This window comes from Conger conger, chromosome 4 (assembly GCF_963514075.1).
Source record: "Conger conger chromosome 4, fConCon1.1, whole genome shotgun sequence".
In the NCBI taxonomy this organism is placed as follows: domain Eukaryota; kingdom Metazoa; phylum Chordata; class Actinopteri; order Anguilliformes; family Congridae; genus Conger; species Conger conger.
Window position 1 is genome coordinate 59,015,033 of NC_083763.1, and position 27,651 is coordinate 59,042,683.

Below are 27,651 nucleotides of genomic sequence, written 5' to 3' on the forward strand. Positions count from 1 at the left end.
GAGAACAACAAGGATCATTTAAGGCTGGTTCTGAGTCTTTGACCAGTGAGGCGACAACTTTGCTGCCTTCCCTGGACAGACCTTTCAGTGCTTTGCGAGCTGAGAGCACTGTTATATTTTTCCATGCTGATGGCTATTCAGGTAGGAATTATAAACCCTTTTAGCGGTTATAGTACTGTTCCCAGGCCTCCACAGTCCAGTGCATTAGCACTCCATGGTAAATGGTAAATGGACTGTATTTATATGGCACTTTTATCCAAAGCGCTAGACAATTGATGTCTCTCATTCACCCATTCACAACCACACTCACACCAACGGCGACTGGCTTCCATGCAAGGCACCAACCAGCTCGTTGGTGCTTTGACACACCCAGGGTGAGGGATTGAATCGACAACCCTCTAACTGCCAGGCAACTGCTCTTTCTGCATGAGCTATGTTGCTCCATATTAGTGCTATGTAGGTGAGTGCTCAGTATCAGCTCAGGATTCGCTACCAGAGCCGATAGCTAAACATATTTATTCTCAAAGATAGCCCACTTGTTTGGCTTTTGCAGTAGATGGCAGCAAAAGACAGTGTGTGCGTGTGCGTGTGGTTATAGGCCTACACAGCAAGTACATGGAGTCTGCATTCTTTTCGTTGGTTTATAGGCTACCATGAAACCAGACGTTCATTCCATTCTCTTGAGTAACGTAAAAGTAGCATTTGCCCCTGAACAACTCAACAGCAGGACATTAAAATAGTTATGAATTTATCTTGATTTTATTTCTTCATTTGCACAGGAGAAAGCAAAGCCTACTCCTGGGATGCAGATCGGAAACCCTAACAGCAAAATAACTCTTTTAAACTTAAGTTAAAGTCAAGTTTTTAAACAAAGTTATCAATAATCTATTGTAAAAGAAGCTATTTTTAGACATTCTGGAATTATTCAATATTATTATTTTACTTTAAGACAGAGAGACACAAAGTTAGAAATAACACGCTGTACACAATCAGCATTCCCTGTTACTAATTATCAGTCTTGATCTTCTGGTATTTGATGTCACTGTGTGTACGCAGTGCGTCAGAGTAGATGCCCTGCATCCCGCATAACAGAAACCAGATGAGATAGAGAGAAAATATGTACAGCCGTCACCCTGTATGACCGCCCAACAACCTCTAGACAGTGTGTACTTCATCCAACACTGATTGCACTAGGAATCATTCTGTGCTTAGATTATCAATAAGAACTGGAAAGGAAATAATGATGTCAAGATTAAGATACAGTTAGGTCCAGAATTATTGGCGCCCTTGATAAATGCACACAAATAACACTGTAAACAAAAAAATAATACTGTTACTGACATAAACTTTATTTTCCAAGTAGTGTGCCTTATTAATGATTCAATGGAATCACGGATTATTCTCCTCAGTTCATACCACATGTTCTTGATGGGATTTAAGTCTAGAGACTGAAACGGTCATTACAGAACAAGGATGTTGTTTTTAATCAACCATTTCTGTGTGGCACATTACTTGCTCACACTTCTCAGGTATATTCCAGCCTTTTTATATTCCAGGCCACAGCACAATTGTAAGAGAGAAGTCTACTGCAGGTTTCAAACTGACCTTAATTGCATTTTAGAAAAGGTATCTTTTTGTGATTTATATAGATGAACAAGATTATTAGGGTCAAGTCACGATAGAGGCATCAAAATGAGATGAATGTGCAATAATGCATTTTTCTCATGATGGATATCAGTATGAGTATTATAAACTTTTAACAGATGGTTGCTTATATTCTAATGGAGCTCAGTCAGTGCACTACCATTTGTTCCCCGAACATCTGGTGACTTACCACAAGGCTATGGTGAATGTGGGAGACACACCCAGGCCTGTCCCCAACATCAGCCCAACGGACAGAGACCACACCAGTGGTCAGCTCAGAATGACAGAAAAACAGCTCCTTTCTGATGGTAGCGCAGCATTCTTAACCCTTCGCAGCATTCTTTAACCCCAGAAAGCTTATTTAACAAATGCACCTACTTCAACCTCTGATAGTGATCAAATGAAAACATAATAACCAAAAACAGTGACCTTCCCTCAACTATTTACTGTATTGTTTTTTCACAGTGTTTAACTGAATTATACTTTATAAGCAGTTTTTAGTAATGGTACATTTTACTGACCCTGTGTGACATGTTAGCTATTGTTAACTTTAAAAACATTCCATCATATTTATGAAACTACTGGAATTATTAGAGGATAGTTTAGCTTCCATGCCCCCAGATTTCCTGTACAGATAATAAGAGGTGGAGCATCACCTTCGTTGGGGTTCATGCTATTTCTTTCTCCCTTTCCCCCCCTCACCGTCTGAATGTCCCAGTTCCATTTCAGTGCTCATCTAATGTGACACACGATGGAAGCTACACCAGAACGTGGAAAGAGATTATAGATAGGAGAGAGGGGCAGAGAGCAAGGAGCAAAGCGAGAAAGAGGAAACAAGGGGAGAGAGATAGAGAGGAGAGAGAGAAAGTCCCGGGACCTTCCAGTCTCACACGCTATCGCCCACCCCCACACCACAGCTGTCACTGCCCACACTCAGCTCTCTCATTTGCCTCTCCTCGTTTACACGCTACAGAGACGCCTGCAGAGGAAGTATGACTACTTCTATTTCCCTCATGACATTGGGCAAATGAGCAATTATGCATACTGATCCTCCTCAGCATGTAAGAAATGGGCTATTAACAGAAGATTGTGAAGTTCTATGAATCTGTGGAATCATAGATAATAGTTTGGCTGGAAATCCTGGACAAATATATACCACCAAGACGGCTGCCAATACTTTTGAGATGAACATTTATTTACAGTGCCATATAACATATTCATGTTCAACTTTGTTTCCATAGAAATGATGTAATCAGGAGACAAACTTGCCTAAACATATACTGACAAATCTACGGATGAGTAAAAAAAAAAATCACTGCACAAACAGTGTACAATGAAATGTACTTATTGCTTTAGAAATTTAAACCCAAGGACTGACCGTAAAGACGGTTTGGGGTCATATATGTGCAATGGCTTTTTTCGCTTTTTTAAACCATGTAATTAAAACATACTCTTGAAACAATATTAGCTTTAGTTGTATATACATATATTTAGCCCTTCCCCCAACCAAATCTTTACTATTAAACATAAACAATACACACTTTTAGAAAGAGATGGCAAAAAGAGAACATGACGCTCAAAGCAAAAAAAAACACAAACAAAACAAACAAATAAAAAAAACCTACACAAAATGAAGCAGCTCAGCGCAAGGCTTCGTTTCATTTCAACTCAAGCATGGCACCAAGTAGAAAAAGCGAAACACAGCAAGGTTCAGTCTGTTGTAGTTTACCCAATAAAAACAAAGCAGCACGTTAAAAACAAACAAACCAACAAGCTTAATGAACGACAGAGGTTTGGCTTAATGAGTTCAAATCACGGGGAGGGTTAGGGAGAGGCCTGACTGCAGGAGGGCTTCAGTAGATGAACCCTCCGGGGACCTCCTGCAGGGCGCTGAAGGGCTCCTCGAATTTGAAGCGCTTGGATACGGCCTTCTGCTCTGGGGTCAGGCCCTCTTTCTCTGACTGCGACTGCCGGCACTGTCCCAGGGTGTATGCTGCCACCACGATCAGCTCCTCTCTCAGCTGGCCTTCCTCCTCCTCCTCTTCCTCCTCCTTGGAGGGAGGGGAGGCGGGGCTGTTGGGCTCTCCCTCCGTGGCCTCCTTCCTTTCTTCCTTCCCCTCTGTGGGCTGCTGGAGCCAGGGGTGCTGTAGACAGGCCTCTGCAGTGGCCCGGGCCCTGTGAACAGAGGCATGCAGGCCGTTAGGCCGGGGGCATCTCAAGGCCACAGCACCAGACAAAAGGAGGCTCGTGGGAGTTGGAGTCTGGCACTCCTCTGGGGTGTATTAAAAATTTAAAGTATTTCCATTTCGCCTGCGAGGGGTTGAACTTTTCCAGCTCGTGAACCTAGGTCTGAACTGATACTGTAGAAGCAAGGCAGAATGTTTACAAGAGCTGCCAGCCATGTTAGATAGGACAGAATCAAAATGTATCTAAATAAGAATCTTAATAATCCATAATAATCTTGTGATTCGAGAATGTAAGGTAGATATCAGACTAATCTTTATTTTGTCCAACCTAAGAATACTATCTGTATGTCGTATTCACAATGCAGTGATAGCATTAAATAGCATTAGAAGCATTTTCATTATTTACTGTAAAATTCTGTGGAGGTGTATTAACTGTGGAAGTGCACTTACTGTGAAGGTGTAATTCTGTGGAGGTGTAATACAGTGGAGGTGTACTTATAGTGGAGGTGTACTTATAGTGGAGGTGTACTTAGGAGGTGCCCGTACTGTGGTTCTTTAATGAGCAGAGACTTCATGAACTGGATGGCAGACGGCTCCAGTCCCTCCAGCTCCTCCTCTGTGTAGCTGATGTTGATTTGGGAAATGTTGAGGAAGGTTTCCTGCTTGTCATCTCCCAGGAAAGGAGAGGTCCCTGTTAGCATCACGTAGGCTAGCACTCCAATACTCCTAACAGAGAAGGGACACACAGTACTGTCAGTGAGGACATGCAACGGGGCAAGAGTGATCTACTAGCCCTATATGAAACGCAGTGTGTATTACTGGTCCATGTACAGTACAGTAGACCATCTACATATGTAGCAGTGAGGAGTGAGCCATAGTCATACACTAGATTCATCTACATGAGTAGCAGTCTTTGAATGACAGACAATGACAACATGAAAGACAACTCCAAGTGGCTGAAGCTCCGCCAACATCTATCAAGTGATGGCAAGTACACATTGGGGCTCAGGAGTCATTGGGACTGTAGGCTGGGATCACGGGTTTAAAAACCTACAATGATTTCACCTAGGAAGAATGCAAGAATGCAGTGGAAAAACAATGGAAAATAAAAAAGAAATTCAGAAAGGATTAATGCTGACGCTGTGCGTGAGTCTCGTGCTGTGAAGCCAACCCTTCTGTTTTTGTCTGACAGGTGTTGATCTCCACAACGGCTCACCCCACAACCATATGGACCTGATCTCCTACTTAAAATCTTTCATTTTATTATGAACACATTGCTCCCAGATCTCCCTCCCTTTGATCACACTCACATCAGTGGCACTGCGGCCTAATGCAGAGCACATGACCGGTCACACGCCCGGCCTCAGCCAATCACGGAGAAGGAAAGAGGGCGAACGCCCGCAGAGAGGAAGTCTGCTGGCTGGATTCACACTCACACAGAATGTGGGGAATGTGGCAGGCTGGATAAGTCTAATAAATACGTGTCGGAGTTTCCACGATTTATTTTGGAAATAACAATTTAAAAGAAATGGTCTGATTCCACTTATAAGGTCGATTTTACATTTCACAAGGTTTTAATCACAGTTAAATGCAGAAATGGAAAGTTATAAGCGAATGTGCATCTTACCACATGTCTGTCGCTGTGCTTATTGGCTCATAATTCAAGATTTCTGGAGCTGAAAGCAAGACAACAACAGGTGTAAAAGTAAAATAGAACACATAAATGCAAGCAGAAGTCAATCCTAGGACAGACAGTATGACCGTTCATTTTCTTCTCCGTGAATGTCACTTTATTTCAAGAGTAGTACGAAGTAGCGTTAGTAAAGCCCTTTTTATATATACACTGTCACTTATGTGCCTCAGTGTATTAATATGCGCTGAGTTAGTGGCGTCCTTTTTAGAACATATTTTGAGCTGTGCACATGTATTTATAGGGTATTACAAAGCTGAATTAATGTTATTTTTGGTGAGTTTATTTAAAGGGCATTATTACGTGGTTAGCGGCGTCTCTTGCTGCTGCACTCACCCACATACTCTGGGGTCCCCATGATCTCCCGCAGCTCCTGGCTGCTGCTCACCATGCGGGAGAGGCCAAAGTCCACTATTTTGATATCTCCCAGAGGATCCTCGCTGGTCAGCAGGATGTTCTGGGGCTGAGGAGGCAGGGCCAACGTGTCAATCAGCAGGTGGGCCTCGCCCTAAACTAATCGGCAGCTGTGTGGCCTGTTTGGTTTGGCACGGTGCACACGCTATGGCTGTGGGGAATTCAGTCTGATTTTGTGTCCTATGTCAGGCTTAATCCAGTTGGAATGAGGGGCAGTAATATGCATTCTCTCCAGTGGGTGTTGTATATGAAGGAGATGGCTGTAAGTGGTCACAGTAGTACAATTTACACCTACAGCCTCTCCTGCTGGTGGAATAACAAGCATTCAAACCCAGTTTAAATAACTAGCTCTAAAGTGACAAAACACAAGCTAGGCCTAGGGTTCATCAAAGTAGGGTTTGATGAAATGTCTAATTTCTAAATCCCTGTTTAGTAGCAGAGTGAAAATGGAAAGCTGTAGTGTACGGAGGCCATGTTCTATGTGGCCTGCTTTTCGTTAGCCGAGCCCGCTCTCTGCTATGCTGCTGATGTACGAGGCGTTGAAAGGAGACTCGGGAGCGCTGTGGAATCTGGAGCAGGAGGGGCCCTGTCCTCCGACTGACCTTGAGGTCCAGGTGCACCACGCTGCTCCTGTGCAGGAAGGCCACGCCCTCCAGGATCTGCCGCATCAGCCGCTTCACGTCTGCCTCCCTGAAGGCCTCCTCCCGCTCCGCCACGCACTGGTGAAATATCTCCCCCCCGGCGGCACTGTGGACACATCACACACAGGGTCAGCGTACAGCGTACAAGCCTGTCTGGGTATAATACCTCACTGTTTTGGGCTCAAATGTACTCGATTGATCTTGCCTGGTGCAACTGAGCAGAAGGTGACATTTGCATAGGTTCCAATAGACCAGAAAAGCTCAGTAAAGCGTCTCAGTAAAATGTCTTTGAATCCAAAACAAGTATGCATTTGACCCAGGTCTACTGGGACTCTCACTAACTGTAGTTGTACCTCTCCCTAACTGCTCCTTTCCAGTTGGCTGGTGGCTTCGGGGGGAGAAATGAGAGTGGAATTTCACTTTAAACACTTTAATCTCCAGCCTTTATAGGTTGGTGAGGCTGTGGAACTAATGTCACCATTTTAAACTCTCACAATGCAATTGATGCTTTTGATTGTGCTGTTCTTCTCCTGACTGCATGGTACCCTGGCCCTGATTTCCAAACACGTTCACCTTCAACTTACTTCAAATGAAATCCATTACAAGAAAGAGACAAAAGCCTAGCAAAAAGTTATTGGTAGAAAAATATGAATTGCTGAAAATTCCATTACACTACAATCACCTAGCAGATGATCTTCTGCAGAGCGGCTTACAGAAGTGGAGAACATCAGTGATCATCTGAGGAACAGTCTCAGTGTGATATCGCCAAAGAAGCACAGCAGCTCCATTTATAATCAATAAGCTTAGAGAGAACTGAGCAAACCAGCAGTATAATGTTATTAACCTAAAGGGAAAGCCTAAAATAAAGCACATGGCTAAAGCGGGTTAGGCGAGCCATGGGGCAGTCTGATGATGAAAGAGAAGCACAGAGCAGGCACGGGTCAATGGGTGCTACTGCTCAGAGGGCCTGTCTGTAGTCTGTAGTCCAGAGCCCACGGTGAAGACGCTGTGCAGACAAAGGTGACATTCTGCATCAGGTTGGGCATGCGCTGGTCAGTGTGGGGATTACCCTCGCAGTAAACCAGGGTCACCATCTCCTCTGCAGGCTGCCCATAATCCAATCTCCCAACCTCCACAAAGGCCAATCCCCTGCCAGTCATCCAGTGGCTGCCACATTTAAGGCAGTGTTTACTACACAGGCTAGATATGAGGCAGGGCTGGAAAATCTCACCAGGGTTATACCTCAAATGCCTTTGAAGTGTGGCCTTACACTTCTCTCAACACATAGGCTATGCGCACATGCATGCAGACATAACAAGAGCAGATGTAAAGTGTATACCTGCTGCAATGTGCCCTACAGTGAACCGGGTTTGGAAAAGGGTGAGGATCTGGATCTTTGATGTGAGGGGAGAGCAGACGAAACACAAGCCAGACCACGGTCTCTCAGCACCAGAGAGCATCTGGGCCGGTGCGCTCCCAGCCCTGGAATGAGGGGTGTGGGGCCTTAGGCCCACAGCTACAGTACAAGCAGGCTTCTGTTCCCCACTGGCCAGCCTCTGCACACCGGGCTGGGGGAACCCCCTGCAGTTCCACCCCATTGCCAGCAGGTGTCAGTAGAGGGCAGTGTTGTGTCTGGATAGTGACCTTGAGGGATTACCCAGGAGGAACCCCCGTCAGGCTCTTACTCAGTTACTGCAGGGTCAGTGTGCAACGCCGTGCTACGGGTAAACACACCGAGGGGGGGCCAGGGAAGACTCCCAGTAACACGCTTACAGCTGTGTTTCTGCACGCTCCACAGTATTCACTTTGATGTATATTTCTCAAAGGGGCTAAATTAATTGTCTCCATTTAGAGGTGGTCTTTGGTTCAATTAGCGTGCAAGGTTACGCCTGACATGACAGAAGCTAAGGAGGTTCTCTCCTGACGAAGATTAAAGTCTGACATTCGCATTTGTTCGCCTTGCCAAATCCCAACTGCCAATCGCTTTGCCAACGCGGTGCTTGTCTGGACCGGATGAAGGCGGTAATTCATGTGAAGATATGAAAAGCATACAGGCTCTGAAATATTGAAGCGCTGTGGAGCGGGGGGTGGTGGGTGGAACATGTGGAACGGACCCTGAAGGGAGTGTTTTCGAGCTGCTTCGGGCGCTCCGTGCACGTAAGACGCGGAGAATGCAAGCCTGTCTCAGCGCTGGCAGGCTGTAATTACTGCTGAGTGCTGCCAGCCTTCGACAGTCTAAACACAGAGAGCAGTAACGGAAAAAAGAGAGAAGTGGGTCAGTGTTTTTTTGGGGAAAGCCCAGCGGCAGTGGCTGGGTGACCCTTTCCTGCTCCGCGGCACAGCCGTGCCGGCCTGGTGAGAGCGCGCTCTGTTCTCTCCCAGTGCGGGGCTCGTGGCACGGAAACTTCTCCCCCAGGAATGCATTTTTACATCAAACGGGAGGGCGAGCACGTTTCAGCCTATTTTTAGGACGTGCCAATCCAGGATACCTAATGGATTCAGTATTAGCTTTGTGAGCTTTGTTTGAGGGCAGTTATTCTCTAGACAATATTGCATATAAAAGACCTGGTGTGGACTAACATCTAACCTCAACGAACAAAAAGGAACATGTTTTTGTATGCCCTTCAAAAAGACACATAATAGTACTTTAATACGGCACATAATAGCACTTTTATAAGACATATAATACAAGGCTGTGTGTAGCTTTGGATGCTTTAGACTCACCACTCCTTAAACAAGGGAGACATTCATTCACTGCAGTGCAAACTGATCTACGCCTACTGTATTCCTTTAACAGAAGACCTGACAAACTCAGTCCTCACTCTGTGGTATCCTCCTCGTCCGCTGAATACTACAGCTACCGCACGTAGCCCCTGTCTGTGCTGGAACAGACAGTCAACTGCTGCCATCGCACCGGGCTAGCTGCTGAAATGTGAACTGGCTTGTAAAGGCAGGGAACATGTTATGGTTCTACAGCACATTACACACTGCTCATTTTATTTGGATTGTGGGGAAGCATAGTAATGGCAAGAGAGCCATTTTAAGGGTTGGATGTCATCGGCCATGGAAATGTATGTCTAACCAGCCTTTGATACAGACAGGAGCATATTTATTTCACAATGGGCATTGCGTGCACTGGACTATTCCACATGAAGTAGGACAAAGGGGTCATAACAGAGGAATCATCTGGATACTCCTATCAATCATAATAAAATGTCAGTAACTTAGCATGCAGTGCTCTGAGCAGGGACATTTCAGTGATGGTATTTGTCTCACAAGCTTAGTAGTTCAATGTTCAATGTTCATACGTGCACACACACACACACACCACACACACACCCACACACACACACCACACACACACACACAGGATAAAATGCCAGTTGAGCTGATCCGAGACAGCAGCAGGAAATTGATCCATCTTTGATCTCCGATGCAGATCCATCAGACACAATCTGGGGTTCGTTCCAGCCCACCATGGTGACCTCCATTTTACTTTTAGATCCCCAGCACTGCCAGCATTCTAATGCCCTGAATCTTTTAGCAGATAAAAAAATTGAAGCCAAGAAACCAAAGTACCCTCAAAAGCTGAGACATATGATGCGTGTATAATGATCAAGTGTGTAGTTGTGTGTATCAGTGTGAGAGCTTGTTGTGTGTGTGTGTGTGTGTGTGTGTGTGTGTACTGATATCATGTACTGAGTGAAAGTGAGTAACATGTGTAAGATACATTTTGCGTGTATGGTGTGTGTGCTGACATTTTGTACTATAAAAGACTGTATTGTCTGTGAGACATTTTGTGTGTATGTTTGTGTGGGGTGTCTGTGTGTTTGTGTGTGTGTGTGTGTGTGAGAGTTGTACGGTGTATGTGTGAGCAGTCTGTGTCTGTATATGGTGTGAGTGTGTGTATGTTTGTGTTTGTATGGTGTATGTAGCAGGGAGCTATGGAGTGCTACAGAAATAGGACCCTGGCTCAGGGGCTAATGTGATGGAAGGGCAGGCCCTCCCCCTCCTTCTCTCTCCCTCTCTCTCCCTCTCTCTCCCTCCCTCTCTCCCTCCCTCTCTCCCTCCCTCTCTCTCTCCTCCCTCTCTCTCCCTCTCCCCCCCTCTCTCCCTCTCCCTCTCTCCCCCTCTCCCCCCCCCCCCCCCTGCTCTGATGGGCCAGCAGTCACGGTCCGGGGGCTCACGTGCCGGCGCGCAGCACACTGACACAATGACCTCCCAGCTGCAGCTGCCTTTCAGCTGCGCCCGGAGAGCGGCCTTGTGTCTGCTCCACCCGCACTCTGCTCTCTCTGAGCGGCCTCCGCCGTGCGCCCTCACCAGCCCGCTGCAGCCAGCTGCCCCTGCCCCTTCGCTCATCTCGTGTGCCACATCGTCATAAAGGCACAATGTATTCCGCTCTACTTCCCACAGCCAAAGAAACGCTCCATTATTTCTGGTGAATGCTACGGACAAAGCCAATCGCAGGGGATCATTTCAATCTCCTGCAGAGGACTATTTTTACTACGTTTCATTTCCATTCGCGCTGCCCCGGTTCAGTTCACAGACAGAAGGTAGAGAAGCTCCTCTTCAGGGCAGAAGCTGCTCCAGTTTGTTTGGTTTAGGTCGCCTGGATGCTCGCGGCACGGTTTCAGATGACACTCTAGATGTCACCTAGCAACCCTAAACCCAGGCAGGTTGTACCATACCTCCTCATCGGTGTGTGAGCAGAGCTGGGCCACCCCACCCCCCACCTGCAAGCCCACTGGGGGGCACTCTCTCGTACCTGGCACCTTGGCTTGAAGTTTTGCCCACCTCTCTCCTAACCTCAGTCTCAGGAGAAACTCTAACCACGTGTTAAATAATTTGGCTGTTCTTCCGGATGTGCGATTGGTAGTGTCCTTTCTGGTTTGCTCCTTCATTATTAACAGCCTAGGTCTCTCTTTTTTTTTTCTTGTGACAAGGACGAGGAGCACGGAGTGTGCTACACGTGATAGCCGCGGGAGGTACCTGCTACGAACACGCAGCAAGCTACACGCAGTAGCACGATCCCTTTCTAGGTCATATACTCCAGAACACAATTAAACATTAAAGCAGCAGGCTGAAAAAAAGAGCCATGCGCACTCAGACTCCGTTTATTCTGCGCTCTTTCCCAGGCTAGCTGCTTTGCGCAGATAAAATGCTCATCTGTTACACTGTAAATCGCTCCGGTACAAATTCCCTAAGTGCAAGAACATCTGGAGCAGGAGCATAACGGATTTGAGCGAGGCGGGCCGAAGGGTGCCTCTTTTGTAGTTGAACGAAGCCCTACTTTGCTGAGCGCTGCCCCAGATAGCGGTGGACGGGGCTTATTTAGTGCTGCGCTGGGAAGCGGGGCTCGGTCGATGGCGGTCGCGTGACCCACAGAGAGGCTTCCCTGCTGGGGAAGCCCTGGGCTACGAGCTCAATCACACACAACACATGCCATTCAGCCCGCCGTGAATAGGAAACGACTGAGGTCTATCCAGCGTGAAGCGCTCTGCCCTGAATGAACTTAACTCAGCCTGGGACTGTGTGAATACAGGAATTCAGGAACGCACCACATACTGTGTATACCTACAGAATTACACACACACACACACACACACTCATTGATATGCTACTATATACACACAGTTACGCACACACACTGGCACATATACAAAAGTGTATTAGCATGCATGCACTTAAACATTCACACGTTTAGAGTGTTTGTGTATACACGGACACGCAAGCACTCGCACACACGTGCATTCACACACACACACACACACACACATGCATACATTCACACACACACACACACACACACACACACACACACACACACACACACACACACACACACAGATAATGGGGGCTCTGAATGGAATCCTCACTCTACTGTGTCCGTACCAACCCCCAGGCGAGCCGTGTGCACAGAGACTAACAAAGGTGTGACATACTCCATGGGCTCTATGCATGCATCCATCTTTACGTATTGTTAGAGCGGATTAAAATGCCTACATTGACCTTTGCCCTCTCTGCAGGACAGTCCTTGCATGCGGGACGGTGCTCTCAGGACAGCGAGGTCACTCACACGCCACATGGGTGCCTCGCTCTGCCAGGTCTAAAATGATTTCATCTTGTCACATATCTAAAGGCCACCTTCCCAGTTACATTAAATAAACAGTGTAGCTTTTAAAAGTACGCTATGCTTACAGGTGATATGCTCTTCAGAAATCACTGGATGGCTTTAATGACACTTCTCAGAGAAACACTAGGCTAAAATGACAAATTAGACTTGCATTAACCTCAAAGACATACATTATTTAGGCTTGTAGGCCATGTATGCAATTGCCCTAAAAAGAAGCCATGGAAATCTTTGAAAAGTCTTACATTGGTCATACAACATGAAGATGTGGCAGTGATATTAATCATATTGTGTCCATGACCACTGTAGAGGTGTGCTGTAAGACCTATAAGACCACTGTAGAGGTGTGCTGTAAGACCTATAAGACCACTGCAAAGGTGTGCTATAAGACCTAAGACCACTGTAGAGGTGTGCTATAAGACCTAAGACCACTGTAGAGGTGTGCTGTAAGACCTAAGACCACTGCAGAGGTGTGCTATAAGACCTAAGACCACTGTAGAGGTGTGCTGTAAGACCTAAGACCACTGTAGAGGTGTGCTGTAAGACCTAAGACCACTGTAGAGGTGTGCTGTAAGACCTATAAGACCACTGTAGAGGTGTGCTATAAGACCTATAAGACCACTGTAGAGGTGTGCTGTAATACCTAAGACCACTGTAGAGGTGTGCTGTAAGACCTACAAGACCACTGTAGAGGTGTGCTGTAATACCTGTAGACCACTGTAGAGGTGTGCTGTAAGACCACTGTAGAGGTGTGCTGTAATACCTGTAGACCACTGTAGAGGTGTGCTGTAAGACCTAAGACCACTGTAGAGGTGTGCTGTAAGACCTATAAGACCACTGTAGAGGTGTGCTGTAAGACCTGTAGGAGTGCTCTAATGCTGTCTGCAGGTGACTGGCAGAAAGCCAATATGCTCCTCCTGTCGAATGACGATTAGCCCACTCGCGCTCATCATCTGGTGTGGGGGGTGGCACGGCTCCAACATAGCCCCTGCTCAGCCAGGCGTGACGGGTGTCAGAGTGGGCTTTAGAGCTGGATTACTGGCTCCATCTGCCCATAAATGGGCGGGGTTCCAACCTCTCCGTGTTTGAGGGAGTTTCCCCATAATGGTTGCCGTCCGCTCCCTTTGACCAAGCAAGGCTCAAGTATGTTTAAAAAAAAATAATGAACTGTTTGGAGAACCACTGTTCTTGAGTGAACATTAAAGGCCCTATAGTATAAGCTGAAGTAACAGCGTTAGTGGTTTCCATTGGCTGTCACAACAGTTGGATAGGAAAATGGTGATAAAGCGACAGTATGCATTAATTTCTCCCTTCACAGTAAAAAACACAAAGATAATGAGATGAAAGGCACTACATAAATGCAATACACTATTACTATTAGCATTAGCATAATTATCAGGGATGGAGATACTCACTACTCCAGCACCAGGATCATCTCGTTGGCAGTCTCGTACACCTGGTGCAGGTTAATGACCCAGGGGCTGGCGGTGGCCAGCTCCAGCACTGCGATCTCATGGATGATCTCCAGCCGGCAGTCCTGGCCCTTCCTCCTCTTCCTCATGAACTTAGCGGCATACTCCTTCCCCGTCTGCTTCTCCACATATTTCTTCACCACAGCAAACTTCCCCCTACATCGTTTAGGGACAAAATGTTCAAATGTAGATTTTGGGCCATAAGGGTTGTGTGGACAATCGTGTTATTAATTAACTCTGAAAAAGTTTAGTATTTTTTTGTACTTTGTATTTTGGTGTGTTTTGTATTTCTCAAAGAAATTAGAAAAATAAACTGGTTCTAATTTAACCAGAGTTGATTAGGCATTAGTGCATGTGGCAAGTACAGCATCTCGTTAAAAACCTTATTTCACTGCCTCCCTCCCCCACTAGCTCAAACGCACACACACACACGCACACACACACAGTCCGTTCAGTGGACCCTTTCATCACACACGTAGAGTGGGGAGACTTGAACTCGGGGCTGCGGGCTGCTGAAGGGAGAAGGGGGGTGGGTAAGGGAGGGAGAGAGCGCGAGGGGGGAACGGGCACATTTGTTATCATTGGAGCTGAACATCCCTTTGTCTCCCCAAATTGCTGCGGGATGAAGTCATCTCCAAACCAAGTTGGCGATTCTGCCCATACAACCGCCTGCTTTGTACCGTGACCCACTTCTTTGGATGGAAGGTGTGCGCTCCAGACTACTGTGGAAGAACACCCTGTGAGCTCTGTGCCCGGGGCCCCTCACAAATAGAGCTGCATTAAGGTCTGCTTTCCCTCCCGCTTCCACTTATTGTCTAAAGTCCCATGCACATTGCATTGATAAGCAATGCGTGAAGCTAATGTCAACAACAGGTCGGCACTGAAAACTGGCTCCTTTGTGCCCTGGGAATTGGCTGTGCACACTCTCGATCCTGAAGTTTTCATGAACATCAGCTGCTAAACTCAAAGCACAGATTTTTGAGTTACTGATTTAGAGCTGTGAAAACTATTTAAAACACTCAACTCAAGGGACATCGTCTTCTGGGTCGCTTGGCAAGGAAGAGGAAAAAAAATCCCAGCCACTTTTCTTTCCTTCTTATATTTCATGAAATTTTTGTCTGTTTGTTATGATTTAACGTCTCGTACGAGAATACTGACTGGAGAAATAAAAGACCCATTTGAAATAGAAGACTGCTGTGGGCGAGTTTATGACTCGACAAATCCCTGGTTAATCACTGGACATGTGCTATGTATGATTTACCAATCCTGGAGAGCAGCGAGTCCTCTGGTGGATAATAAACACAGCGCTGACCGCTGCACTCTGAGGAAGTGGAGCATGCACACAAGATTTATTATTAGGACCGAACAAAGCCATAGCAAAGAAGAAGGGCTATTTACTTCTCTTTAAATGTTTGCCAAGCTGCTGAGGGAGTAACTGTAAACACGTGTGGAGATTGGACCAAAAACCCAGGACCTGAACTTCCCCTTTCAGAACGTCCCAGGCCCAACCTTCGCCTTCCTACCTGACCCTACCTGCAGCCTTCTTAGGACTTCTTAGTGTCAACATCTGGGGCTGAATGTTGCACCACCATTGGGTTTTGCCCTCCAACTGTGTGAGTCCCAGAAAGAAGCAGCTTCAATGGACCGCAGGATCTTGTTTACAGACGTAAAAGTGATTACCACCAAGTTTGAGGGGCAGGAGTGGAACCAAAAATGAATTCATAACTTTCTCAGTAGCTATGTGCCCAGATAACTAGCATAACAGCCAGCCGTCCAGGATTGGGATATCACACCTAGCAGCACCTTAAGATACAGAAATAAAACAAACAAAGCAAGAAAAATATGAGAAAGAAATCTCAGTGTGGACGCTTTGATCCTCCTTCAAACAGAGGGTAGCACAGAGTAACGTGAGCGTGAGCATGAGCGGGCTGCTGCCACGAGCCGAGAGGGCAAACACGGCCGGATCGCGTGAGACCAAGGGCGGTCACATCTGAGCACAATTAGCGCCTCTCGGGTCATCGCGGTCAAACCCAACCTCCCTCTTTTCCTTAAACATCCAAGCACTCCAATGGAAATGACGGACTGCGAGAAAGCCGGGACCGTGTGGAACCAAATAAATCATCTCAGTGGAATCAGCCCTTTCGCTTCTGTAACTAAACTCTGCTGGCGAAATATTGTACACCCCAACCCGTGGACTTCTTTCCCACGTTAAAGGAGTCGGTTACAGAAACAGAGACTAATCCTCCACTCTTACGCTAGTATGCCTGCACGTGCTGTTTTGTTTATACTGCTCTACAGTCAGGTGACTCCATAATACAAAGTCAGCCAGACCGCAGGTTGTTTTTGGAAGGAGCTGAACCAGCTCATATGAAAACAGAACAAACACACATGAATATTAAACTAGCTAATTAAGTAGTTCACCAATTACCTAATTTGTTTATCATTATACCAGTAAGCTCTTAACAACACGTTTTGTGAGCTACAATACCAAGCTTTCAATGATAAAATCCAATTCCAACTTCCCTTTTCAAACTAATTCATTACAACTGCCTTTATGACCTTATCCAATGAGTAAAACCTACAGGACAGGAGGCTTCTTCAGCAAACATCAATCTAGAAATGAGCAATGCATCAATCACAAAAGCTTTTATTTTTCATTTAACATTTAGCTACATTCCTTTAGCATTGGATAAATTAAAAGTAATTTAAGCACAGGAGGTACAGAAATGTAAATAATGCAGATTGATAAAGCTCTTTGCCATACTAATGTGGTGCTCATTTTACCCATGAAAGACAGGCTTGGATAGTTTCAGGGCTCACGGAGAGTGGAGACAGCAGCCTCATTCTGTCCAGCCCTGAATATATTTACAACCTGCAGCTGTGCCTCACACCTCATTCATTTCAAAACTATTTTACTTCATTCCATATTTAAAATTCCTCCAGCCTGAATGTACGTGGTCTTCAGCTTGCACCGAAAATGACCAAACATCCCGTGCAATTCCTAGAATGGTCAAGCCGTTCTAGGGATGAGTTGTTTTTGTTGTAGAGTAATATACCCATAGAGCGCGGTGTGAAAGCCTTGGTGAGCGGGTGGAGATTGAAACCACCTGAAGGACAGCGAGGCGCCGTTCCTAGAGAGGCTCGGTTAGAGGAGTGTGACCGCGGGAGGATGCTTAATAACATGGGTGAGCCAAGCTAATTATACTGTCACTCTCACTGCCAGCACGCCTCATTCACACACACCCGTCAGCCAGTGAAGCCAGGAGTGTGTGTGAGAGGAGGTGATTAAGCCACCTGGAATTCAGACAGAGGCTACTGCAGAAGCAGTGCCCCTGTGCTCAGACAGACTCATCGAGGATCAAGAAAGAAAGTGGATTTGTTGAGGCTAGTGCTGGTACTAGAGGAGGTGGACTTGGTGTGTTTGGTACTGGTACTAGAGGACGTGGATTTGGTGTGGCTGGTACTCTGCAAGAACTCAAGTCCTCCCTGATGCAAATCTGCTCAATGCAAGCTCCTGAAAACCATGTGGCGTAAGTTCACAGTGAAAGAACTACAATACCCAATGATTGGAGGATTAATACAAATTTCACTCATAAAAGTTAGCACATTTACTACATTTGAGCTGCCTGGTTTGCAGTCAAAGGGGTTTAGGCTCTTCCGTGCGAGTCTGTGATTAGTGCCTTTGAAATAGTGGGAAAAATTACCCTAATCTCCTACTACGGTATTTGACAACACAGCACACAGAACCTTTGCCTCTGATTTATTGTTAATCCAGTCCCTGCTGCTAAAAGATTGACTTCTCATGACCTGAAAGGAATGAAGAAATGTAAAGAACAGGCCCTAATCTCCTTACGTAAATGAAGCCCAATTTGAGATGGGAGCTGCAGGACGTAGGTGTGGAATCAAAGCGTGGTGGCAATCTCGTCGTGTCCGCTGCTTGCCAACTGTGAGTAATCGGGGCTTTGAAGTGAAATGCTCGGAATGCCACCCATTTAATTCTGCATGAAGTTCGCCGAGTCACAGAAATCAGCTCTGCTGCCATGCGAACACAGGACTAGCGCTAGACAGAGCACGGCGCATTCTACGACTCATTCTCAAAATCATAGCCATTAGCATAAAGACCTCAGGACTGTGTAGCTCTGCCTGTTGGTGTAGAATCATTTCCTCCCAGAGCGGGGAGTTCACGCTAATTTCTAGTTTTAAGCAACAGATAATGTTGCAGCACTGGGATGTGAGGTTAATAGTGTGCTTTTAAAAAAGTTGCAGCCCTGGCCTGTATCAGCGTATTTGCTAAGCCGTGGGCCTCACGCAGAGAGCACCCTCAAAGAGATGTGACTGGGTGGCTTTCGTATGTACGCCGCCTAGGTTGAATGGAGGTCAGTCCGCTTCGGCAAATAGCGGCACAATGTGGAACAGACAGCTTTCTGCACATAGCCATTACAAGGGCAGATAAGCACTTGTTGAAAATGGCTTCGCACTCATGAAAGGGAAATCATTCATATGTGTGCGGTGCCTTAATTCTTCACAAGATGCTAAAAAAGAAGCCTTTGAGTCTCTAGGTTTTGCTATTAACTGCAATTTCCTATTCATAATCTGTCATGCTCCTGCTTCCTGTCCTTTTCTTATTGAAATTAACAGACAGCTTTATTTCAATACACTTTTCTGCACTGGCAGCCATCCAGTCTGAAAATGTATTTAATATAACAAGGGCGTACTGGCATCACTCCAGTGTTGTTTGCTTGCCAAAAGTAGAGTCCTTCCTCCTCTACAGCATGAATGGACTCCACACAGAAGCCTCACTGGAATTCTAAAGGAGAGCCAAATTCACTTCATTATAAGACTGTACAGTTTACCATGAAGAGAAATTTTAAAAATGAACGTTTCCTGTCTTTTGATTAACTGGTGGGGAGCTATGTCTGCAGATAAACTGCCTTTACTGATCTGTTCTCTTCACAGTTGCCAAATATTTGCGCATTTACATTGTTTTCAAAGATTAAGCTAGCTATGCATGCCCTCGCGTATTGCTTTGAACTTTAACCTACACAGACAATCACACCGTGTCCAGTAAAACACTGAAAACAGATAGATAGGGGGTCCAATGGGTCACTGTAAGGCATAAAACCCTGATACATGTTGAAAAAGGAATTATAACGGCACTGTCACGGTAGCAGTGGAGATGAAGTAGTCTACAGTGGACTGCACATCCACATTGGACCACAGCTGACCCGTGTAACTCATTAGCATCTCCTGGTAAATCATAAGCAGTCATGTCATCACTGATTTACTGTCCAAGCGCAGGATTCCTCTACACAGAAACTGTAGAAGTTTGGAGGCCCCTGGAGTCATATCTCAATACCTAGAAGAGTTATGAGGAGTCCCCACCCATTCTGGCACTTCAGTGAGAAGAACGCAAGGCAGTACAGTATGTACAGTATCACACTGCATATCGCATACTCTATTCACAGCCACTTCTGTTCAGAGATAGGCTGCTTTATCAGCAGCTATCTCACAGTGTACTGTTAGGCTCAGTCGATATCTCATAACTCCGTTCCCCATGTGAGATAATCACAGTGCTAATGACATATCTCATTGAAGTATTTGAGCATATGACATCTCACAGGCATGGTAAGTGCCATTTCCCATCGGCCGTCCAATCACAGGTATCCCTCTCCACCCCAGGAAATTACATGACGTGCATTCAAGAACGTTAGCTAATCTTCAGAAACATATTCAAACTTTTTTATGTTTGCCATGAACTTTAGTTCACGCAAGCACGCAAGCAAACAGCATGATAAGATTAATAAAAATAGTTGCCGACGAGGAAGGCACAGAGAGGACAAGTACGATGACACTCATTTGGCTGTTGATGTTCATGATGGCTACCCATCATGTCAGGACCACTACCAGTGAAGTCCTCTAAATAAACATAATGTTCATTTAAAATTGTTCAGCAATAACTGTTCACAGATAACATAGTTCCCTCGTTGAACGCACGTCATGTCTCTGCTCTTCCCCAACTGCTCTTGGACACCAAGAGGCCCTCAGCCTGTATGGTGGGGACCTCTGGAAAACTACAAACAGTCAGGATAGATCTGGCACTGTGGATCTGTGAGGTGCAGTCATCAGGCTGTTGGCTGTGGAACGGGAGTGGCAGAAGAGCTGGTGCCGGTTTGGCAGGAGTATAAGCTCAGGAGTTGTGCTGGCAGTGACTGGCTCTGTCCGGCTGTCGTGCCTCCGGGGCAGGGAGCACGTGGTTAAACCGGACTTTCCTCAGAGAGCGTGACCAGTTCACCCCCGGGTTACTCTGATGCCAGCTTGTGTGTGGATGAGGAGAATTTCCAAAACAACTGAATGACCTCACACTACAGTGGCGTGCCTCATTTCACTATTGATCATTTTCAAGAAGAGCAGTCATTGCGAGCTTGCGATGGAAAGTAAAATAGAAGGGTAAATGAGACCTGTGACCATATAATCCTTCACATACTGCACAGTAAAATGAACTTCACTGGAATGTGTTTCCACACTGTTTTTTCCCCGAAGTAAGCATTGCTCTGAAAGAGTGACACGATTCAACAACAAGGATGTTGGGGAAGTAGCCAACATGCCTTGTTTCAGGAGAACAGAAAGCTTCCTGAGACAGGTGCCGAGTAGCTCTGAATCTGACAGTCAGCAGTAGTGAAGGAAGAGAAGAAGCGGAGTGGTTGGGAATAAAGTTTGTCTTTGCTTTGACTCGACGGACACCACCTCAGCCGGTGAACAGTAACAGCGTGGGGGCGGGGGGGAGCGGCCCTCAGCTGTGATGGGAAGGCCCTTGGCTGTGACAGGGTCCCTTTTCACAAAACGCCTGGAGCTGTTCATCAGCTCTCAGGCTGAAGCCAAAGGGCTGTGTACTGCACATGCCCATGACATTGGGGAATAATGAGTTGTGACACGTGACCCTCCTGGGAAGGGGTCATCCATTCACACAGGCCTTGGGGACACCTTGGGAAAAAGCATCATTTGAGCTGCATCTCTGTGCACCATTTTTCACAACTGCTCATGCCTTTTCAATGCCTTCTCTTGGTGTTACATGGTGGTAATCATGCACAATATGAGCCTTCAAGTCTCACTCATCCTTTCTGTGGGGGGAAATAAAGAGCTGGCTCAACAGGGCCGTACTAAACTGCCTGCTGTTATTTCAGTGTATATTTTTATACACACAAAACTACACATATCATAATGAAATGTCAACAGAGTGCTGGGAATTCCATTCTAAAGACAAACATTATGATGCAGTAAGATATCCACTCCCTCTAAATGACCGGTTTTAATAAATTCACATGAGAAATGTAAGCTAAACTGCAGATTAAATCTGAACCAGAAATGTCAGGCTTGGTGTTGAAAAAGCGCAACAGCTGCAGTGGGGAGCGACCTTGACTTTATTGTGGAGTCAAATCAACTTAATTAGATTCCTTCAGATGAGGGGAAGTATAGTGTGACAGTCTCAGCCGGGGTAACCCAAGCCTTTGATGGGATTGCGGAGCGGAGCGGACCGGGCTCGATAACAAACATGGCTTTGACACATCTCCCCCGTTTCCGCAGAGCGCAGCAGATGTTGCCGCTGGTCTCGGCCCCGAGACGCAAACAGCGTGAAAAGTGGAGCGATGATGTCATGCTACACTGCCAGCCTGCGAAACACAGGGGGCCATTCTGTGAATCTGCGGGGGTTTGGGGAGGGGCAGGGGGGTTAGAAAGGGGCCGCTCTGCATATCCGACAGGCGCACACAGCCCGTCCGCTGGCTGGACCCCACGCGAGCCAGCAGATCGCTGAATGGGGGGTGAGAAATGTTCAGCTGATGACAAAACGCATTAGACGGCGGGTGAGAGTGGCATGCCGTCCTGTTGCCCGCTGTAAATATAGCCTGATGGAGGAAGCGCTCAAGCTTCTCATCGCCCACTGACCGTGTCATCCCATGAGCTGTCTTAATCATAGACTGTGGAGCTTCTCACGGAAAGACACTCAGCCGTACCGGGGCGGTGGAAAGACTTCTCCAGCACTGACAAAGGCTGCAGTTACATTAAAGGGATTAGACTACTTCCTCTAGCAAGACTACAGCCATAACCTACTTTTTAAGGGACCCTTTACTGTATAGTATGTGTACTTGTTTACACTACCTTCTTCCATCTTCAGCTGAGAGTTGACTACTGCATTAACACCTAACCCCACAATTATATTCAGACTTTTCTTTTTTGCAGACTCTGGAATAATTTTCAACCATTTCAGGAGTCAAATTAACAGAAACTAAAAAAACGAACAAAAAAAACTCATCTAATTGATACATCCAGGCTACTATACTAAGATAACAAATTTAATTTTGCTGTGGTTTTCACAAAGCTCTAATTGAACAATGTAATCCTATACTATTACAAAAGTATAAGGGGAATGAGTAATGTTTCATTGAATCCATGTATGATACAAAAGTACATGGACCAAATGTTAAGGCCTCCCACCAGTACAGTCCAAAACTGTAGAACACGTTGTGCTGGAAATATAGACTTACTCTCTATCTTGGAGTGATAATAGACCACTGCTGACTGAGACTTCTTAAGCAGCAATGTTTTGAAATCTATAAAGTACTTGTAGCAATGGTCACAGTCAAAAACATTATGTTGATGTGTCTATCAATGCGGATCAGTACTCATGCTGTATATTAACGCTCTACACTTAAATAGGTCTTTTACAGCTTTTTACAAATATCACACATTTGTATTCCTGAGAGTAGCACTGATGTTCTCCAAGTCACTCTGAATAAGTGCACTTTCATGTGTGACACCAGCAATGCTTCACTTGAGGTAATTATTTTAGATGGCATAAACAATTAATGTAGCCCCTAGCTACTATAGACTTGTTTTACAATTAAGGCCAAATCATTTGTATTTTATTTTGTTGGCAGCTGATGCTGGAACTAGCTAGCACATGTGCAGTGTATTCTATAAGACATGTACCCTACTTTGGATTACCCTTTCCAAACACTATTAAAAAGCACACATGTTTAAACAATGAAAACATTAGATTCAACTTTGTTTTTTTGTGTGATCTTACACAACTTCTAGTTACCCATGAATGACAGAAAACCATACACTAGGCCTTGCTTATGTATGCTTCAAAGTAAGCAACATGATTGAACAAGAAATTGGGCATTTATTACAACTATTCATTCATATCTTATCATTCCCAAGTATGCTGGCCACATGTCTGCAAACAAGCTACTGAAAAACAATTGTATTCAGTGAAAGGTCAAAGGCACCATGGACACACACAGATGAACAGACATATGCACACATGCATTCATACACAGAAACAGGTCTTTCTATTTACATTAACTAGCCAGAGAAAAGGGTCCTGCCTCAGTCAGATTGCACTTTACTGCCTTTTAAGTTCAGATGGCTTGACAGGTTAACTGGGTGTGCCTCAGCATAAGTGGCCTCAGTCCAGTATTTAAGTGAGCAAATTGATTAATCACTGCATTAACTTCCCAAACTATTCCGCAACGATTCCTTCTCAAAATCAGTAGCAATCCAGGCAAACTGTTCAAGAAACTTCTCATCAATACATTTAACACTTAAGAGTCCACGTCAAACTTTCTGTGTTTTTGATAACTTTAAAAATATGGGCATATAATTCACCATCATTTGAATTTTACAACATATTTGAAAATTTTGCTTTTAAATAGTTCCCATTTACACATTCAGATGAGAAGAGAGCTCTAATATTTCAAACAAATAATGAATAATAATGACTCCATAGGACACCCTCTACCACGATTCAAACTTACTTCCATTACTTCCAGTTTTTAAACCAAGAAGCCTTTCTAGTTTATGCTTTATTGTAAAAAAGATAGAGTACCTCTTGACAGCATGCTGGGTACTTTTTAAATTAAGTTTCTTAAGTGAAATTCTTTGAATAACTAGCATCCTTCAAGGTCATACATTATGGCTAGGAAGCAATTTATCATCCTAGTGTGTTCCACCGTATCTGTGCTCACCTAATACAATCTAAAGGGAAATTTATATCCTCACATCAGGAAGGAATCCTGAGTATTCACTGAGGCGGCCATCAAGCAAGATGTCTGCCACTGATTTCCAACTGGACCTACTGAAGTTTCACAGCAATCATGCCTTCCTTTTACAACATGGTGGCAGAATTATGAGGCCAGTTTTTGAGAACTGAACATTTTGCCAGAGAAAAGCAGTGCCTTCAGGATAAAGTGATCACAGGACAGCTCCTGGCATGAGCGAGCTTTTTAGCACACAGCACATGCACAACAGCAGCACAATTCTCCTGATGATGATACACTTGAGCCAGAGGCTCTTACCATTTACTAGGTCTCATTAAGAAAAAAGATAAGAAAAACATCTAACTGTGTAATAAATTCTTTGAACTGTTAGACCTGAATGCTTCTACTCCGGCTACTTGATTGATTGTCCTTTTGTTTTTATGCTGGTCCTATACTCCGGCCTGCTCTGCTCATTTTTAGTTCAAAGCAGCCCAGTTATTCCTTGCATATGGATTGAGCTCTTCTAACAGGAGTGATGGGGGCTATATGTCCCGTGGAGAAATGGGGGCTTTAATCTAAGCTCCATGTGCTACAGCAGGTGTTTCACTTGACTATTCAGCCCATATGGTGAATGTACCTAGGGGGAAGATGACTGAGCGTATATACCACAGTAAACGGTTACATAGCTTGTATAAGGTTTGCTGTATATTACAGAAACATCATCCAAAAAGAGAAACATCATCCATGGTTAAAGGACAATGAGCAACAATAAAAAGCCTACAGCCTCCAAACTCCCTAAACTCCCCAACTGGGGGACAATTCTTGGAACGAGGGCACATAAGAAACTAAGAAAATGTTGTCTTGCTTCACAAAATTGCTGATAGCTGTTTTGCCTTGTGAGCAAGTAAGTAGTACCACCCATCAATGACCCTGACAATTGCTTAAGCTCATCATTTTGTCTTGGGCTTATAAAGCCAGCAGATAAATCAATAACATGGGGTTGATTTGTCTGTAACTAAACCAGTGAGTGGACATATTATCTCTAATCTCATCACCTCACATCACAGAAATCAAAGGCTGCATTTGCCATGGCTAGACTATGGAAGTGCTTCTCCTCTGTGAAATTGAAAACATTAAGGGGCACACAGCTGAATTATCGTTAAAGGGTGTAGCAATTTGGCTGAAAATGGCTTTCCCTATGAACAACACATGCAGTTCCTATCAGTTTAATCTAGAGGACTTTAATAAATGTAGTTTCCTTGGGTAAATAGTGTGCCATTCATAAAGGTCAATGGAGTGTTTGTTTTGCCACACTGTAGTTGCATGCTGGAGTGCACAGTGGAAAAGTAGACAAAACCAACAAGCATATCTAGCGAGTCAAGGTTAGGAATGTTATGTTCAATTCCAGAGTGTAACTCGCTGGCTGTGTAACTGCTAATGCTTAATGAACAAAACACATTTAAAACATCTGGGAGGTTTTTATATTGAGATTTAAGTATAGACTGAATTTCTGAATTACAGCAACACAATCTACTGTCATTTGTGTAGAACATTTTATAAGTCTGAGGCTGACTGGGTTCTTAAAACATGGAAATAAGAATAAGTTATTGTTTATTTTCTGCTTTCTCTCTGATTTACATTCTTTTACATGGACACAACAAACCATTCCAATGTCAGGCTATTGATAAAGTAGTAAAGATATCTGGAATTAGCTTATAAATTGAGTGGATAACCCTTATTAAACTGGTTGCCACAAAGTGAATTTCTAACCATTGTTCTATAACCCAATGTGACACAGAGCATTAGCCAAATTTGACACTGGGCCATTGGACCAGCCCAGTGGTCAAATGGAAGGGTCAGCAACAGAATACCAAAACACAGACACATGAAGAGTCTAACTGAATCAAGTACACCAGTACAACAATTAAGCTAATAGAGAATCCTGTTCCAAATGAAATGCAGGAAAAGCTGTTAAAATGTAAAGTATGCTACCAGTATACGGGTCCAAAGGTTATACTTTATACAGAATGTAATAGACAACAACGCAAAGTACGACCACAGAGATGATTCGGTTAAGTGGCACAGGAAATATTTTTTTATAATTAGCAAAAAGGATGTCATTGTTAACATTGCTGAATGCATACAAACACACACAGCTACAGAAAGCAAAATAGGCTATATGGATAATGTATGCAACTAGGTTGCTAGGTTGTTTGGCTGCTTCTATGTGAGTGCAATTTTGCTCAGAATACACTTCAAAGCGATTAATCAATTGGACGTGGTTACAATTCAGCTATATGTGCTAACAAATGAACGGAAAGAGGTGAAAAGTAATCATTTTAGTGTGCAAAAACTGTGGAAAAGATACTTATTTTAGTATGGATGTGTGTTGTCATCCATTTATTCTGTAAAGACGAAAACTACAGAAACCATCTCTATTTAATGTTGTCCATGCGAAAAGGAACCCTAGCACGGGCAGCAATCAAATATGAAAACAGAGAATTTACTGTAAACATAGCTATAGTCAGATATTGGAAAAAGCTGGTTAATTGCATTTCTTGAATGACAATGGCATCTTAGACTCCATCGCGATGACATGAATTCTTACTTCTCTGTAGCCTACTCCCCGGCGATAGTAGTGGTCTCAGTAGCAAGCCGAAGCAATTCTGATTTAGCCAAGTTCAACTTTTACGTCAACCTCATATAATGAAAACTACACACAGGGTAACGTTATGATTATAGTTAAAGACACAAACGCAATGAGAAATTACGTTCAAACAATAAGTAAAGTATGATGTGATAATAGTTTGTAAGTTAGTTACATGAGACAGGGTTTTCAGACAGCTATCCATAACTGCAAGCAGCGAGTTGCTAAGCTACTGTCACTACGACCAGATGCTACTGTTGTGATTAACTTGGACTTACCTGCCAAGCTCTTTGCCAGGGATAAGACTGTAGTGTTCATTAAATGGCTCGGTCTTGATTGGTGTTTTTATCTCAGAAAGTAACCCAGAGCGAGTCTGGGTTAGATCGGCACCTTGACACCGTATGGGGGTCCTCGTCTCAGAACTCCTGGGACATTCGGGGATCATCACGCCGGTTCGGTCCAACCTTTGACAGAGTCCGGCGCTCGTGTTGACGAAACTGCACGAAATGCACTGTACACTAACTAGCTATTGTTACTAATTAATGCAGGGGCTCTTAACATATGAGCTGACTACCTAGAAATATCGGAACGCCGACGCATTTCTTTCAAAACTTTTAACAATGTTATACGGAAGACTACCTTTTATCTTCAGTGACATTAGTTAGCAAAATCTTTCCACGACCTGTACACCAGTATCACAACTGCAACCTGCCCCAACGGTCTGAGCGAAGCTAAATTAACTTGCGGGTAGCCAGACTCGTACTTTGCCTTCCGTAACCATGGAAACCTC

The 27,651-nt window shown here is 44.7% G+C and overlaps 1 protein-coding gene across 1 annotated transcript; it reads right to left on the reverse strand.

Annotated features, from left to right (window-relative positions):
- Positions 1-2,818: 2,818 nt before the first annotated feature.
- LOC133127328 (serine/threonine-protein kinase 17A-like) lies at positions 2,819-27,596 on the reverse strand. The gene is made up of 7 exons (XM_061240119.1): positions 27,140-27,596; positions 14,121-14,333; positions 6,537-6,681; positions 5,857-5,983; positions 5,458-5,506; positions 4,377-4,556; positions 2,819-3,819 (listed from the first exon to the last, which is right to left on the reverse strand). The coding sequence occupies exons 1-7, from the start codon at positions 27,304-27,306 to the stop codon at positions 3,498-3,500; spliced, it is 1,203 nt and encodes a 400-aa protein (XP_061096103.1). The 5' UTR covers positions 27,307-27,596; the 3' UTR covers positions 2,819-3,497.
- Between the last annotated feature and the right edge of the window lie 55 nt (positions 27,597-27,651).